Genomic DNA, 18237 nt, shown 5'->3' on the forward strand with positions numbered 1-18237 from the left:
GAAGATGTGTAAATGTTTTTTTTCTATTTTTAGCCCTAGAGACCCCTAAAAGGGGCCAATCAAATTAATATGAGCAAACTTGATAAAAGACTACCCAAGAATGCTACAGACAAAGTTTGGTGATCATCCATCAATTAGTTCTGTAGTAGAAGATGTTTGAAGGTTTTTCTATTTTTAGCTCTGTTGACCCCTAAAAGGGGCCAATTGAAATGCCCACTAGTTTCAGAGACGATTGTTGACGCATGACGACGGACACCCGAGTATCACCCTTTGATACTAATAGCTCACCCTGAGCCTTTGGCTCTGGTGAGCTAAAAAGGCCATTCACTGGTTCCATAAAGAATTCAATCAATAAAAGTGTCTATTAAGAAAGACAAATATGGGTATGGGTGACAATAAGAAAATCCAGGTAAAATAAAATAAATTTATTCATCATCATTATCATCATCATTGTTATCATCACTCATTTCATCATCACTCTCTTCCTCTTCTTGTTTTCTCTTTTTCGGTCGAACTGAAATATTTAAAAGTAAAAAGAATCATAAATATTGTATGTTCCTTCTATGTAAGAATGGTTTTTGGTCAAACTGAAATATTTAAAAGATGGACAAAAACAAAAACGTAAGTATTGTAAAGTCATTCAATGTAAGAATGGCTGGTCATGCCTGTAAAGGACATATACAAACGCCTTAATAATTTAAATAAACAGAGTAACAATTTCTAGTGTAAACCGAGGGAATATTATATTTATCAAAGTGCGCATGCATGAGATTGTTTGTCCAGAAAGTATGTAAAAACTGAGGCTTGGCATGCAAGTTATGCGTAAATGAAATATAAGTAATTAGTTGTTAAGATGAAATGCAAATGATAATTATATAGGATAGTGGCTTGTATATCAGACTGTAAAGAAATATAATACATTAATAACAGACAATTACACAAGATCTATGAGAACAAAATGATACATTAAATGATATTCATGATAAAATAAATATGAGCCGCGTCACGACAAAACCAACATAATGGGTTTGCCACCAGCATGGATCCAGACCAGCCTGCGCATCCGCGCAGTCTGATCAGGATCCATGCTGTTCACTTACCAACTCTATTACAAGTAGAGAACTGATAGCGAACAGCATGGATCCTGATCAGACTGCGCAGGCTGGTCTGGATCAATGCTGGTCGCAAATGCACTATGTTGGTTTTGTCATGACGCGGCTCATATCCACTACATGACAAAAGCAATGCTTCATAATCACACACCTGTTAAGTCTATACCGTGAACACAGATTTACTGTATACAGCACTACATGTACTTGCAATTTTTCCCATTTTGATTATTTGTATAACAACAAACAGCTAATAACTTTAATTGATGAGTTATGAATATGGTGTTCTACATAAAACAAGGTATGTTGAATGGACCAGCTAGAAGTACATATTGAAGAGTGCTTATCTGCGGCGCGTATGACACAGGAGTGATATAATTGACCAGAAAAAAACACTAATGAAATTTTAAAGAATTCTAATATCAACTTATAAAAACTTGTAAAATGCATAATAAAAAATCTGAACAAAACAGAAGGAATGTTTCTTCTTTAAAAATCAGCCTATGAATGTAACAACACATATTCTTGATTATCACAATACAAACAATTTTCTCACTTCAGTTTGTATTTCTATCATAACAAGAATTGGTAACAGCCAGCCTAAGGGAAGTTTTACATGAAAAACACAAAATTGTGGTATTTCAAAAGATTGAGGTATGGATCTGGACTTTCAAAATTTCGATCCATGCTAGATCTGGTCATGCAAGTAACAATAAATTCATTAAAGAAATATAATGAAATAACTTTTTTGTAACAGAAATACATTTGTATAGTTGTTGCCACAAAATGTGACAAATACAAAATCAATACAGGATATGGTCTGTTACAGGGTATATATTTCGTGTCCAGTCATTAATCAAGGTATGCGGGGAATTCACCATGACATTTTATTTGCATGGCCTGACTTGGCATCATACCCTCTAACAGACTATTTTAGGCTTTGACCTCCAAGTGTGACCTTGACCCTTGAGGTAGGGGTCAGAGTGTGGTACATGACGTGTTGTCCAAGTTATTTCAAAATCGCTTGATTGATGAAAAAGTTATAACCTATAACAAAATATAACCTATAACAGACTATGTTAAACTTTGGCACCCAAGTGTGACCTTGACATTAAAGTTAGGGGTCTGGGTGTTGCGCAATGACACATGTTCCCATTATTGTGAACATTTGTGCCAAGTAATTTCAAAATCCCTTGAACAATAAAAATAAATATGGACTGGACACAAAAAATATACACTATAAAAGACTATATTTATTTTGGCACCAAAGTGTGGCATTGACCTTGGAGAAGGGCCTGGCTGTTGTGCATGACACATGGTTCCATTATTGTGAACATTTGTGCCAAGAAATGTAAAAACTCTTGATCTATGAAAAAGTTATGGACCGGACACAAAATATACCCTATAACAGACTGTGTTAATCTTTGACCTCCAAGTGTGACCTTGACCTTTGAGGTAGAAGACTGATTGTTGAGCATGACACATCAACTTATTTTTGTGAACATTTGTGGCATGTATTTTAACATCACTTCATGGGACCAAACACGAAATATACCCTCAAATAGACAATGTTGACCTTAAATCACCAAGTATGAACTTGACCTAGGAGGTATGGGTCCGGGTGTTTCGTATGACATGCATCTTATTATAACAAACATTTGTGCTAAGATATTTCAAATTACTTTGATAAATAGCATAGTTAAGGACTGTACAGGAAAGTGTGACAGAAGGCAAAGGGACGGACAGACAGCCAGAGGGACAGAGCCTATATTTATATACCCCTTTTTTTTCAAAAGGATGATGGACATTATAGAGATTATAGATTAAAGGCAAACTAATCATTCTGAAAACGATTCTCTTTTTGGTAAGTTAAAATGAGTAGCCTCACAGAATATAGCAAACAACAAACCTTTAACTTTTGTGGGTGTTATAGTTTCTGAAACTCCTCCTTCTATTGGCTTATATGTTCCATCATTTGACCACATGCTTTCTACTGTAACATGAAATTCTGCCATTTGATGACCAAATAATTTCTGAAAATATAAATACGTAAATAGAATGTTTTAATATGAAGAAATTCCCTTAGAAAAATAGTTCAATATTAAGTAACAATTAATTTTATTGTCAAAGAAAATCATTGATTTATGAAACCGTATTATCTCGCGGGGACGTAGACATGGCTGTAGAATAGTCACTTCAGAAAAAGCTATGAGATACAAGGGAATCCGGGAACCAGTACCAGAATACTGGTACTAGAATATACCCCTTGGTTCTTCTACATGCTCAGTGTATAGCACTGATACCTGCGAGGATTACCAGGATTTCTTACCAGTACACCTCTAGTTAGGTGGGAAACACTGAAAGAGTCTCTGAAAAATATCAAGGGTGTTACCCAGGATCGAACCGGTTTTGCATATTGAATATTTTCATATTGAACGTAAAATAAGTTGTTGTAACTTCAAAGTTCTTTGTTTATAATTCTAAAAAGCTTCACACTATTCCTTAAAACAATCAAGTGCATTATTACACGATATATGCACAGCATAAAAACAAATGATTGTACATCTTCCCAGGTCCGATACTCGTGCCTGTGCAGTAAACCAAATGACGCCACTGTTAATCGTTCGATGCTTTGTAATGCCTGCAGGACAGGGCGGACCGTGAGACAGGGCGGACCATACCAGGGCGGACCGTGACTCGAGACTAGGCGGACCATATTTTGGGACAGGGCGGACCGTCACTCGAGACTAGGCGGACCTTGATTTAAAAAAGTATTTATATGTGTACTAATGTAATAATTAATATTACTCGCCATTAAAACTGGATCGGGTTCTTCCCTGGGAAAAAAAAAGAAATCTGCATGTTAAATGTTGACTTCTTTAACATGGACGAGTAATAATTTCTGCTCCATTTGTTGTCCGTGGGCAATTGGCAAAAAATCATATTTCCAGTTTACTACACCCCTGGCTTTTTCATTAATGGACTGAGAAACGTGCAATTAAAAGAACTACGCACGTTTATTATGGATATGCAACAAGAAAATACAACAAGGATCAACAATGCTAAGTAACATTCAGAGAATGCAGTCCCCACACTGGACGACCGCAAAGGCACTCAGTAGGGTACCCAACAAAAAGCAAGAGAGGGCACAAAAGCCGGAACATAGAGTAGTCGTGCAAATAAATGATAAGATTTGAACAGTACAGAAACCACTAAAATTTTAAAGCCGTATAAAACATTTTAAAAGCAAGTGAAATAACACAATGGTATAAAATTGTCAAGGAAAAATCTGTGACTAATAAATATGATCTTCGTTGAATCATAGAACTCCGCGAGTCGGATGTGTCGCCTTGCGAACAATACAGTTCAGGACAAAAATGAAATATGAAAATTAACAAAGGGCAATAACTCAAAAAATAAGAAGTGCAGAGCAGCATTTTCTGTGCACTGCACTTCTTATCAATAAGATCTATCATCCTATGAAGTTTCAAGTCCATAGTTTTTTATAATTTGGACAAAATAAAGGACCAAAATTAATAAAGGGTAATAACTCAAAAATAAGAAGTGCAAGTACCGGTTCTTGTACACTGCACTTATTCTTAATGAGATCTATCATCCTTTAAAGTTTAAAGACCATAGCTTTTATACTTTAGGAGAAATGGCCTGGACAAAAATAAAGAATGAAATAAAACAAAGGGCAATAACTCAAAAATTAAGAAATGCAGAGTACCGGTTCTTAAGCACTGCCATTCTTCTTAATGAGATCTATCATCATATGAAGTTTCAAGTCCATAGCTTTTATACTTTGGACAAAAATAAAGTATGAAAAGTAACAAAGGGCAATACCTCAACAAGAGCTGTCACAGGAGACAGCCAAGCTCGACTAATAAAATACTGGACGCAGTAAGGAGGACAAAACTATGAAAGAAAAACCAATTATGTATAATTATGTATTAAGTTATTGTAAAAAAATATCATTTGTTAACATAAATTCCAAGATCAAGGGGAATAATTCTAGAAAAAGTCATGCTAGAGTAATGAACCATTCACACAACATGTGTGTAATGATAAGAAATATATATTTGAAGTTTGAAGTAGATACCTTAAAAAGTAAAGAAGTTATAATATTTCTTAAAGAAAATCCTAAGTTCAAAGAAAGATAAATCTGTAAATATTGCTTCAAGAGTTACAAACATTGTGACATAAAATGTAATTGATGATAAGGAATAAGTATTTGAAGTTTGAGGTAGATACCTTTAAAACTAAAAAAGTTATAATAAAAAATAACAATTTTCTAGTAAAAAAATCTAAGTTTATGGGGAGATCATTCTTGCAATATTAGTGCTAGAGTTATGAACCTTGCCACATAAGATGTGGATGATGATAAGTTACATATATTTGAAGTATAAAGTTGATCCCTTTAGAAATAAAGAAGTAACAGTAAAAAATAGTATTTTTAAGGAAAATTCTATATTCAAGGGGAGAGAAATCTGAAAATATTGGTGCTAGAGTTATGAACCTTGTCACATAAGATGGGGATGATGATAAGGTACATATATTTGAAGTATGAGGTTGATCCCTTAAGAAATAAAGAAGTAACAGTAAAAAGTAGTATTTTTTGAGGAAAATTCTAAGTTCAAGGGGAGATAAATCTGAAAATATTGGTGCTAGAGTTATGAACCTTGTCACATAAGATGGGGATGATGATAAGGTACATATATTTGAAGTATGAGGTTGATCCCTTAAGAAATAAAGAAGTAACAGTAAAAAGTAGTATTTTTTGAGGAAAATTCTAAGTTCAAGGGGAGATAAATCTGAAAATATTGGTGCTAGAGTTATGAACCTTGTCACATAAGATGGGGATGATGATAAGGTACATATATTTGAAGTATGAAGTTGATCCCTTAAGAAATAAAGAAGTAACAGTAAAAAGTAGTATTTTTTGAGGAAAATTCTAAGTTCAAGGGGAGATAAATCTGAAAATATTGGTGCTAGAGTTATGAACCTTGCCACATAAGATGTGGTTGATAATAAGGAACATATATTTGAAGTTTGAAACTGATACTTTAAGAAATGACAAAGTTATAGTGAAAAATATTTTACTGCACCAAAACTTTCTGAAATCTGGACGAGGACGCCGACGCCGGGGCGAGTAGGACAGCTCTCCATATACTTCATATAGTCGAGCTAAAAATGAGAAATGCAGAGTTCTGGTTATTGTGCACTGCAGTTCTTCTTAATGAGATCTATCACCCTATGAAGTTTCATGTCCATAGCTTTTATACTTGAGGAGAAATGGCCTGAACAAAAATAAAGTATGAAAATTAACAAAGGGCAATAACTCAAAAAATAAGAAATGCAGAGTACCGGTTCTTAAGCACTGCCCTTCTTCTTAATGAGATCTATCATCATATGAAGTTTCAAGTCCATAGCTTTTATACTTTGGACAAAAATAAAGTATGAAAAGTAACAAAGGGCAATACCTCAAAAAATAAGAAATGCAGAGTACCGGTTCTTGTGCACTGCACTTCTTCTTAATGAGATCTATCATCCTATGAAGTTTCAAGTCCATAGCTTTTATACATTAAGAGAAATGGCCCAGACAAAAATAAACAAGAGGGCCATAATGGCCCTGAGTCGCTCACCAGAAACAACTGCTTTTCAGTGTTGGAATGTCAATATATTCTAATATTAAATTTGAGCATAGAATATGTTTAAACAATACTTTGAAGAAATGCCATGACCTGGGGTATTAAAGCTTTAGATTAAATAGGGCTAATCAAATTAATATGAGCAAACTTGATAAAAGACTACCTAAGAATGCTACAAAGTTTGGTGATCATCTTTCAATTATTTCAGTAGGAAATGATGTTCGAAGGTTTTTTCTATTTTTCAATTATTTCAGTAGGAAATGATGTCCGAAGGTTTTTTCTATTTCTAGCTTTAGTGGCCCCTAAAAGGGGCTAATCAAATAAATATTATAACCAAACTTGATAAAAGAGTACCCAACAATGCTACAGACAAAGTTTGGTGATCATCCATCAATTGGTTCTGAAGTAGAAGATGTTTAAAGGTTTTTCTATTTTTAGCTTTAGCCGCTCCTTAAAGGGGCCAATTAAATTAATATGAGCAACTTTGATAAAAGACTACCCAACAATGCTTCAGACAAAGTTTGGTGATCATCCATCCATTAGTTCTGTAGAAATAGACATTTAAAGGTATTTCTATTTTTAGCTTAAGCGGCCTCATAAAGGGGCCAATTCAAAATAATATGAGCAAACTTGATAAAAGACTACCCAACAATGCTTCAGACAAAGTTTGGTGATCATCCATCCATTAGTTCTGTAGAAATAGACATTTAAAGGTTTTTCTATTTTTAGCTTAAGCGGCCCCTAAAAGGGGCTTATCAAATTCATATGAGCAAACTTGATAAAAGACTACCCAAAAATACTGCAAACAAAGTTTGGTGATCATCCATCAATTAGTTCTCTATAAATAGACATTTAACGGTATTTCTATTTTTAGCTATAGAGACCCCTAAAAGCCATCTGACTTGAAGATCTCTTGATGGATGACAGAGTTGTTGGCCAGACAAGACTTCCTAACAGTTGACCTTTGACCTGTAAGTGTGACCTTGTCCTTGGAGTCTTGGTCTTTTGCATGATGCACCATCTCATGCTCAAAATATGTGTCAAATTGTTCCAAAAATCTCTTGATGCAGAGTTATGGGTCAAACAATATTTGCTAACTGCTGACCTTTGACTTCTTTGACCTTGACCCTGAAGCTAGGGGTCTAGGTCTTGCACATGACACACTCTCTTATGCTTTACATTTGTGCCCAGTTATTTCAAAATCCCTTGATGCATGACAGATTTATGGGCTGGACAAGACCTTCTTACTGTCAACCTTTGACTTCTTGATGTTGACCTTGGGGCTACAGGTTAAGGACTTGGGCATGACATACCATCTTATCATGATTGACATACATACCAAGATATTTAAAATTCATTGATGCATGACAAAATTATTTGCTGACAAGATTTACAACTGCTGACCTTTGACCTGTGAGATCTTGACCTTGGAGCAAGGGATCTTATCGTGCTCCACATCTGTGCCAAGTATTTTATTTCAAAATCTCTTGATATATGACAAAGTTATGGGCCGCACAAGTTTTTTGAGCGCATGCACTCACATGCCCACAGACAGCCAAATGGACTGGGGCATAAAAACATTGACTTCATACACTGACTATATCTACTTACCAAAATTCTTGCTTGTTCAGGTGAGAGGGTCTGATCCAAGTCACAAACTTTGAATTCTTTGTTAAGAGTTATCACCCCCTTTTTTAACGAAGTCGGCAGACCAAGTTGTCGTAACTGAGGCTCCATAGAGTGTGAGAATTCTGGTAAAGGTCCTTCCTCTAATATAACTGTCTGACACGCAACTGTTCCAGCTCGTGCAAAATCACTTGCTCGAAAATTCTTAAAATATCTGAAATATTAAACTGATAAGTTAGCTTTGTCTTAAATATTTTAAGAGTTTATTAAGTCCAAGTATGAATATTATATATTCATAAATAAGGAAGTTATAGCTCATTCTAGCAAGATTCAATGGTAAAGATCATTTGAGTGTTATTCAAATTCCTTACATGTTCAAGTACTAGACCTCATGTCGATCATTCCTGTGAAGTTTAATTAAAATTGGTTGATCTGTTTTGAAGAAGCACAAACAAGATTGTTTGTACAGATGGAAGGACAGATACCCTCAAACAAGTATGTTCACCTTACAACTCTGTTGCGCTAGGCTTAGACATAATATAATGAAACAGGCAACTGGAGACTATTTATTTTATTTAGACACAAAAACGACTATTTTGTCATGCCTTTTGAAAATAAAGTAAATGGCGAATATGAAGAGAAACATCAGCTAACTGGTAATAGATTTTAACAGTCCTTTCATTAAGAGTAAATCAATGTAAATTTTCATATAAACTGCATTAGTATATGATTACACTTGTTGATCAATGCCCTGTCAAATTGATGCTCATAAATAGAGGATATTAAATGAGTGTATAGGGTTCAATACTGAATTTATTGAACGAGTTGAATAAAATCATATTTTGCGGGCCACTGCCTTCTATTATCACATACCTAAAATAAAGACTGTTAATAGTGCAAAAGAAACATTTTTCATTGATGTGCCTATAGTGTAACATTTAGCACATCTTTACATTATGTTTGTATAATGCACGGCCGTGCGATACCATTTTTATGGAGCTGCAAAATTGGCATGCTTTATTTTTCCAGAAGTTTCTAGTCCCCTTATATTATGTCCCAGGCCAACACTATGATACTGAGTGATCACATAGACCATGTCTTAGGGGTGTGGATCGTCGGATAAGTGACGATCCGATCCGAACCAAGATTCAGCACTTACGATTCACAAATCGAACCACAAATCTTTTGTTATCAAGACACCCATAAAAACATGTACAAAAGTTATAAAAACATGTTAATTTAAGAAAACAGCAACAACACTATACATTTAAAATATAAAATATAAACTTTGTTTATGTATTTATTCTTTGGTTGGGTATTTTTTGTTTTGTTTTTGAAACCAATTACTACCTAGGCTAGCTCAGCATCATGGTACATGGTCTTTAACCGGCAAATTGTATTTAGGTAAACTTCATATAATTTATACTCAAATCATATTTTTCTAGATTTGAAGAGTGTGAGAAACAGTGAATGTATATAAAAAAATTAGATCGCGATCCACGATCTCTGGGCTTACGAATATTCAAACTCGATTTTTCACTTTGATTCGTGATTATCTGAGTACTCGGATACTCGCCCCAGCCCTACCATGTCTCTACTGTTTTATTTATAGAAACAGCTTAGCAATATTTTAGTTTCTTTTTTTTTTTTTTTGTTGGGTACTTTAAAGCTTTACTGGTGGAGGAAGACCTGAGTACTGTAGAACCACTGATGTTCCCTAAGCTAGATGGGTAGCTTCATCACAAGAAAGAATCCAAAGTCCCTGATGGGTTTTGAATCTACAGCAGTGAGGGGCAAGTCGTTTGAAGTCAACGGCCTTATCCACTTTGCCACAAGTAATTGAAAATGAAAATACGCCTTTTTTATAAATTTATTTGCCCAAAATCTTAAAGTATGAGACAAAAACCTTTGTTTAATAACTTTAATTGGTGTCACGGAAGACTAGAACGAGTCAATTTCTCTGTAAAAGTTAATAAAAACTAATCATCATCTTACAATAAAAATTTTAGCATTGTATGTTACCAAACTTATGACTGATATCCAAGGAATTTAAGATTTTTTTTACTACAAAAAATTTGAAACTTGGTATAATAAATTATGTAGTATAAAAAATGTATACTGTATAATCTACGATGTATATAGAGTATTTGTGTATAAACACATCTAAATACAAAGTTTACCAATTAAACCAATTGAAAGTTAATTAATTAAAACAGTGTTAACAAATCAAACCAATGTTAATAAATTAAACCAATGTTAACAAATTAAACCAATGTTTATATGAATTAAGCCAATGTTAACAAACAATATTAAAAAACTTACTCTATAACTTCATCTTTTGTTTTATTTGTAAACAGCAAGCCAGTCTGTCCTTTTAAATGTGAGCTTATTTCATGTAGATTATCTCTGTACTCATCTGTGTGTGTTCTACCTAATGCAAGGGACATAACTTTGTTCTTACCAAAGTAAAACCTGAAAAAAAAATTAATGAAAATATAACAATCAAAGCAAGCCAGTTCTCAATGTTACTACTCAACAGCATGAGGTGTTGACAAAAATTCTAAGTTAAAAATGGGCATCATAACAATAACAATGGGACGTGGACATCACAGTGTTAATAAATCAAACTTTTTCTCTGAAACAGACAAGCTAACAAAAATGGATAAACAAATGAAAATGTGATAATTTGTTCATTGATAATTAAAACATGTGCCCCAGACAATTGTGCATCAGTGACATCAGAAAAGAGCCGAACAAAAGAAACAGCCTAATAGTATGCTAGAAGAACATTAACAGTACAACACTATGTCACAAGCACAGTACATTTTATAACTTTCAAAACCATTAAGCTTGATATTGCATTTTTCAGTCAATTGTCAATAAAGAATATGTAAAGCTTCAAATCCTACTGTTTGTTCCTGATTTATGAACAGTGATTTAACCTAGTCATTATTTATTGATGCACATGTCATCATTCATCATTTCAAGATATGCAGAGACATAGATAACAGGGATAGGCAACTTCCTAGCCAGTTAAAATATCACGTGTGCCTGCTAAACTTAAAACTTGAATCAAGTTAAACTTATTAACCAGATATCAAAATCAGTAAAATAATACATTTTCTGAAAGCTTATTCATTTGTCTATGGCTACAGGTAAAAATATTTACAGTTCCCATCTATGTCTCTGAGATATGTTACCTGCTATGTTTCCACTCCTGTCGAATGTCTTTCAAATGTGTGTTTCTCATGTTATGTACTGAAAACAGGAATATTCTAGCATATCTGTCCACACATTCTCGGATCTGAAAACACCAGTAAAACAATACAATTTATGATAAAAACCACTTCATCTTAACTCATGAAACAAATCTTATAAACTCCCTTGAAATTACTTGTTTACAGCATTTAAACTCTATCAGATTGTGTCCATAGGCATGTGGGTAACTGTTGTTTACCTTTTATGTAAAACATTGTCTATACACATCAGTTAATTGTTAGTTACCCTGCCCTGCATTCCCTCCCCCCAACAGCCCTAGAATATATTGAGATCTATAAAACGTAAGAAACAATTATGATCACAAGAATAATATTCATAACTTTCAACATAACTTACATCCTCAATAAGCTTTTGTTTCAGCTCCAATCCTTTTTTCCTGGTCTGCGTCAGCGAAACTGAAAATAAAGGTTCATGTTATAGAAAATACACATAAAAAAAATGCAATAAATCTGAAGATCAGACTCCCAAACAGCTAAAACTTTTGGCTTGCGCTTAGTATGGGCCCAAATAGTCCAACCAATTGTACTGTGCATTGAGATTATGTGCAATCATATGTAAGGGAAATATCTCCCCTCCAGACGTGAGATTCAGACCCAGAACAAAAATATCTCAGAATCTAGCTTTGGCATGTCCAAAATATTTGACTGAGGTACGTACGGCTAGCCTTTGAACGGGAAAGTCAATTAAAAAAACTTTCCTTCATTTTCTATTTTTTCTTTTTAATGGTGTCATTTGGTATTTTATGCACGGGTTTTGACGTTTTGTTTTCACTTGGAACACATCGACTGCTATTCTTAAGCCGAAAGGTTGCAATTGTTCTGTTGTTGGATAACCCTGTAGATTATTGATTTACATTTAAAATGATGGTGCCCAACTTGAAATGACACTAAAAATTTCACTGATAGGTAATGAAATATACATATTTTTGAATTGTTTTCTTAATAACTATACCAGTGTTGCATCTAGGCCGCGCGATTTGCGCATTTTTTATGCAGATCGCGCATTTTAATGAAGTCAATGCGCGCAAAGTCCTGCATCTGACGATCTTTTCAACTTAATTCAATATATCTTCATTGTATCTTGAACGCTTCTGCCATGTTTGTTTTCACTCGTGGTTATGACTAAAATATGTACTACGTCTCGTGTAGCAGCCAACTGGGTCATCTCGCTAGTATTTTGTAGTATTATACTGTGCTCCTCTTAGTTCACGGTACTTAACACTTTAAAACAGTAAAGAACACAAACAATAAACTTACACTACAAAAACTGTCATAAACTGTATCATTTAGTCATTTTTCTGCTATATGACACAAGGAAACAACAATATATTCAATCAAAATTAGTTTTAATTTGTCAGATGTAAACAGTGTGTCGGCCATTTTGAAAACAGTATGTCATCATTTACCTCGCGGTAATGGTGTTTTATTTCAGTTTTTTCATGTTTCAGTTAAAATTTCTTCAAGTTGTTTTGCATAATTTTAAATATTAAAAGTATTTTTACATTGTAACTCAAAATTTATTTTTTCAACAAACAAGAACATATAAAAAATGATGATTGTTTCAGACGTATGCACAATTTTAATGGACTATTGTTGTTTTTTGCAGAAGTTTGTAAAATGTTGTTCAGTTTTACGTAAAATTCTATAGATTTAAATTATTTTGCACAAAACCTTTGTTGTTAAGGTGTTTGAATAAAACATGTCAATTCTGACCAATAATAACACTGGTCACATGAAAATATGCCATTACCGTGAGATAAATGATGACGCGGAATTAGTGATGTTGAGTATAATCAATATTTTATTCTTTCTACTTCCGTTTTTAAGCGGACGATAGCTGTCAAAAATGCATGAACGTAAAATAAATGAATTCTTTTCGGTACGTCATATTGTAAGGTAAATGTATGTTCCCCACATTTTTTTCAAATCCCCCACATTTTTCAGTTGAGTGGGGGACAATCCCCCATAATTTTGAAATTCTAGATGCAACACTGCTATACACATCTAGTCTATAGCCCAGCAAGCCAAAGCCCTGGCCTGCAAAATTTGACATCCTCCTGGATTAGAACCCTGTGTATATGTATAATACGTTCACTAAAGAAATATATATAAATTAATATAAAATTAATTGTTTTCATCATTCATTTAGTAATTTAGCTGAACTTTCTTGGTGTGTATGGTAAGAATATCCTAATCCTTCAACCTGAACCAAACCTGATTGCCTACTTCGTCCGAAAGACCACTCCTGACACTTTTTCAACGATCTACCGGTGACTTCCGGTGGCGGCGACGGATGAGAATGTAAACAAAACTGTAGAAATGGATTTCGCACACGGCACCTGTTATCTACTTACCTTATTAGCTATTGTTTCCTCATGCATCAACTTCTCCTCCCCAGATGTATACCAGCCCAGATCATTACGATCAACAAACTTTTTCAAATATATAAATTACCAAACAAAGGATGTGCAATACTTTATTGTAACCAGACACCTTAGCTCGCTGTCACTATATCCATGCATACGCAGAGGGAAAATGCATACCCTTCTCTACATATCATTGCTGCTGATAGCTACTTCGTCTGATGTTGAGCTCAACCCAGGACCCCGTCAACCGAAGTACCCCTGCCAGATTTGCAATAAGGCTGTCACATGGAAACAAAAGGGCGTAGCCTGCGACGACTGTCAACAGTGGTACCATGCCCAGTGTATGCACATGAACTCAATTATCTATAACACCTTATGCAACCACAGTAATATTTCATGGCACTGTGATAACTGTGGCATGCCGAATTTCTCTACAAGTTTATTTGAATCATTTATTACTAATACAACTAGCAACTCTTTCAATGCACTTGACTCATCAACCACTACATGCTCTTCAAGTCCTGGCCCCCCTATCTCCAGTTCTTCTCCTAAAACTTCACACAAGAAAAAATCAACCCCGTCATTTCGCAGTTTGAGAACACTGGTCATCAACTTCCAAAGCTGCAAGAACAAGAAAGCTGAAATCTGCAATCTCTTAGAGTCTGCTGACCCCAGTATCATCATGGGATCTGAAACTTGGATGAATCCTAACATTCACTCTTCTGAAATATTCCCACCAAACTATGACATTCTCAGAAAAGACAGGAAAGATGGGTACGGCGGTGTCCTTCTTGGTTTGAAGAACGACCTTATCTATGAAAAGCTGGACACAGGACCAAACACAGAGCAAGTGTTTGCTAAAGTCACTCTCGATAAAAACAAAACTCTTATCATTGGTTCCATCTACAGACCACCAAACAGTGACGAAACATATACTGAAGAACTATGTTCCACAATAGAAAACATCAAGAATCGTTACAAAAATGCAGTAATATGGATAGGTGGAGACCTAAACCTACCTGACATCAACTGGACCATCAACACAGTAGAAGGTAACCAGAATTCCAACAGGATCAACAAAAAGATCCTTGAAGTTGTTGAATCCTGCAATCTTCACCAGATGGTCACTCAGCCAACAAGAAAAGACAACATTCTGGATGTTTTCCTCACAAATCGTCCTACTCTTACAACGCGCAGTACAACTCTGCCAGGACTAGGTGACCATGACATAGTCTTCATTGAATCCAGTGCATCGGCTAAAAGATCAAAACCAGTCAAAAGACTTATACATCTATGGAAAAATGCAGATATAGACCAACTGAAAAGCAAATGTCACCAATTTCAACAACACTTTAAAGAAACTTACACAACAATAAGCCATATCAACACTATGTGGGCAGCCATAAAAGACAATCTCCTGAAAGTCCTGGACTCCTGTGTGCCATCCAAGATGAGCAGCTCTAGATTTAGCCAGCCATGGATAAACAAAGACATCAAACAGTTGAGTCGAAGGAAAAAGAGAGCATATGCCCGTGCAAAATCAACCAAGTCTCATAAAAACATAAAACGATATGAAGATCTCAAGAAAAAATCTAAACTGGCATGTCAAGAAGCCTACAATGAGTATGTCAACAATATTGTCAGTCCAGAATCTGCCTCTAATCCCAAAAGGTTCTACAGTTTCATTAAAAGCAAGAAAACAGATAGTCAGGGAGTAGCACCACTGAAAGCAAAAACGGGCATGACTCACTCCGACAGCGACACAAAGGCCAATATCCTGAATGAGCAGTTCTCTTCAGTTTTCAACAAGGATGAAGACACCTCAACTATTCCTGATATGGGACCAAGCCCACATGATCCGGTTGAACATATTACAATCACAGAGAGCGGAGTACAGAAGATCTTTGCAGGACTTAATCCACACAAGGCTACAGGTCCAGATCAACTCCCATCAAGACTTCTAAAGGAAGCAGCTACAGAACTTACTCCTGTATTTACCCTGTTCTTCCAGGCATCTGTGGACCAAGGAATCATCCCTGACGACTGGAAAACTGCCAACGTGGTACCAATTTTCAAGAAGGGCGACCGCAGTAAAGCAGAGAACTACAGACCTGTCTCTCTTACTTCCATAGCATGTAAGGCACTTGAGCACATCGTTACAAGCACCATTATGAAACACCTTGACACCTACAACATACTTACAGATGCCCAGCATGGATTTCGTAAACGCAGATCCTGTGAGACTCAACTTTTACTGACAGTCCAGGACCTTGCTTGCAATATGGACTCTGCTGGTCAGACTGATGTCATTTTATTAGATTTTTCCAAAGCTTTCGACAAGGTCCCACACCACCGATTACTTACAAAACTTCAATTCTATGGTATACGAAACAACCTACTAAAGTGGATAAACAGCTTCCAAGGGGATCGGAGCCAGAGAGTGTTACTAGACGGCAGCAAATCAGGTGAAGCACCTGTCCAGTCAGGTGTCCCACAAGGCAGTGTTCTAGGACCTCTCTTATTTCTCATCTTCATTAATGATCTACCCAACTATGTATCACCTGAATCAACCACTAGAATGTTTGCTGACGACTGTGCCCTTTACCGCTCTATCCACTCAGACCAAGATGCTATAGCCCTACAAAAAGACCTAGATGGACTACAAAGATGGGAAAGGGATTGGTTGATGGAATTCCACCCTCAAAAATGCCAGATACTCCACATAACAAACAAGAGAAAACCAATCAGACAACCATATAACATCCATGGACACATCTTAGAAGAAGTAGATACAGCAAAATATTTAGGCCTCAACTTCCAAAAGTCACTAAACTGGAACCATCACATTGATCTAACTACAAAGAAAGCCAACAATGTCACATCCTTTCTACAGAGAAACATAAATCAATGCCCAAGAAGGACCAAAGAGCTCTGCTATATGACCCTCGTGAGACCTCTGGTGGAATACTCCTCTATCATCTGGGACCCTTTCACTGAGGCAAATATTTGGAAACTGGAGATGGTGCAGCGCCGAGCAGCAAGAATGGTCTTCTCAGACTACAGAAGAACCAGCAGTGTGACATCGATGCTGCAACACCTACAGTGGCCTACCCTCCGAGAACGCAGAGCCCATGCCAAGGTGACCATGATGTACCGTATAGTAAATGGCCTAGTAGAAGTCCCTACATCCAACCTCACCCCAGTCATCTCTGTTCGAGGACATGGACTTCACTACCTGGTACCATTTGCAAGGACCCAGTGCTACCAGCGATCCTTCTTCCCAGACACCATCCGCCTCTGGAACAGTCTTCCCCAGACAGTTGTAAGCTGTACAACCATAGACAGCTTCAAGAGGGAAGTACTCCCACTCACTCTCCGATAGACAGTCCGGTGTTTTTACCTTTTTACCAGCACTATACATAGTACTTTTTTAAATCACTCTTGTACATAGACACTTCTCACACCGCGCTGCGCTAGTACGAGTATACGCCGGAAGGTGTCTGTACTATATTGGAAGAAGAAGAAGAAGAAGGCCGAGAAGGCGAGATGACTCGGGGCCGAATTATCCTGATGACAGAAGCATTTATTTTAAAGCTTTAAACAGCAGCAATAATTCACAGTCTAAACATTTATTAAACATATGATTCATGTTCTGATACGATAAAATAACATACCACGCTTATCTCGTTTAGATTTTGGCATTTTTAATGCGTTCTTCAAATGTTGTTTATTTTCTGGTAGATTTACATGTGGTTCCGGCGGAACAGGAAGTTAACTAAATGTAGCTTTGTTATTACGCGAGAATGATTCTTTTCGCGAAAAAGAAATTTGTAATTTTTAAAAAGAAAAAAAATAATATTAATTATGTCATTTTGTTTCTTTCGATGGGCACTTTTTACACGTTCATTGCGGGATCAATAAAGATATACTATGCTAAAATTCGATAATTGAAAAATGTGAAAATTGCTCTCTTTGTAAGTTTATAAAACAACAGGTTACAACTTCACACATATTGTAGTAAATTTATATGCTATGTTTTAAAACTCTACACACTATATATAGGAGGCAGCATATTCATGAATAATTGAATATATACTGTCATTAAAAGTTAACTTCAGTAGAAAGACACGTTTTAGATGATATTTATATGAATCCACAGTATGAAGAAGGATCAACTTTACATGACCTGTAATATGTGGAATGCAGC

General features: G+C 35.6%; 1 protein-coding gene across 1 annotated transcript; it reads right to left on the minus strand.

The window, feature by feature from the left end:
* Positions 1-410: 410 nt before the first annotated feature.
* LOC132721558 (mRNA turnover protein 4 homolog) lies at positions 411-17856 on the minus strand. The gene is made up of 7 exons (XM_060705887.1): positions 17705-17856; positions 12002-12060; positions 11587-11690; positions 10709-10858; positions 8372-8600; positions 3019-3142; positions 411-514 (listed from the first exon to the last, which is right to left on the minus strand). Exons 1-7 carry the CDS (start codon positions 17730-17732, stop codon positions 426-428), a joined length of 783 nt encoding a protein of 260 aa, XP_060561870.1. The 5' UTR covers positions 17733-17856; the 3' UTR covers positions 411-425.
* Between the last annotated feature and the right edge of the window lie 381 nt (positions 17857-18237).

The sequence above is a fragment of the Ruditapes philippinarum genome, unplaced genomic scaffold (assembly GCF_026571515.1).
Source record: "Ruditapes philippinarum isolate M1 unplaced genomic scaffold, ASM2657151v2 ctg944_1_1_1_1, whole genome shotgun sequence".
Lineage (NCBI taxonomy): Eukaryota > Metazoa > Mollusca > Bivalvia > Venerida > Veneridae > Ruditapes > Ruditapes philippinarum.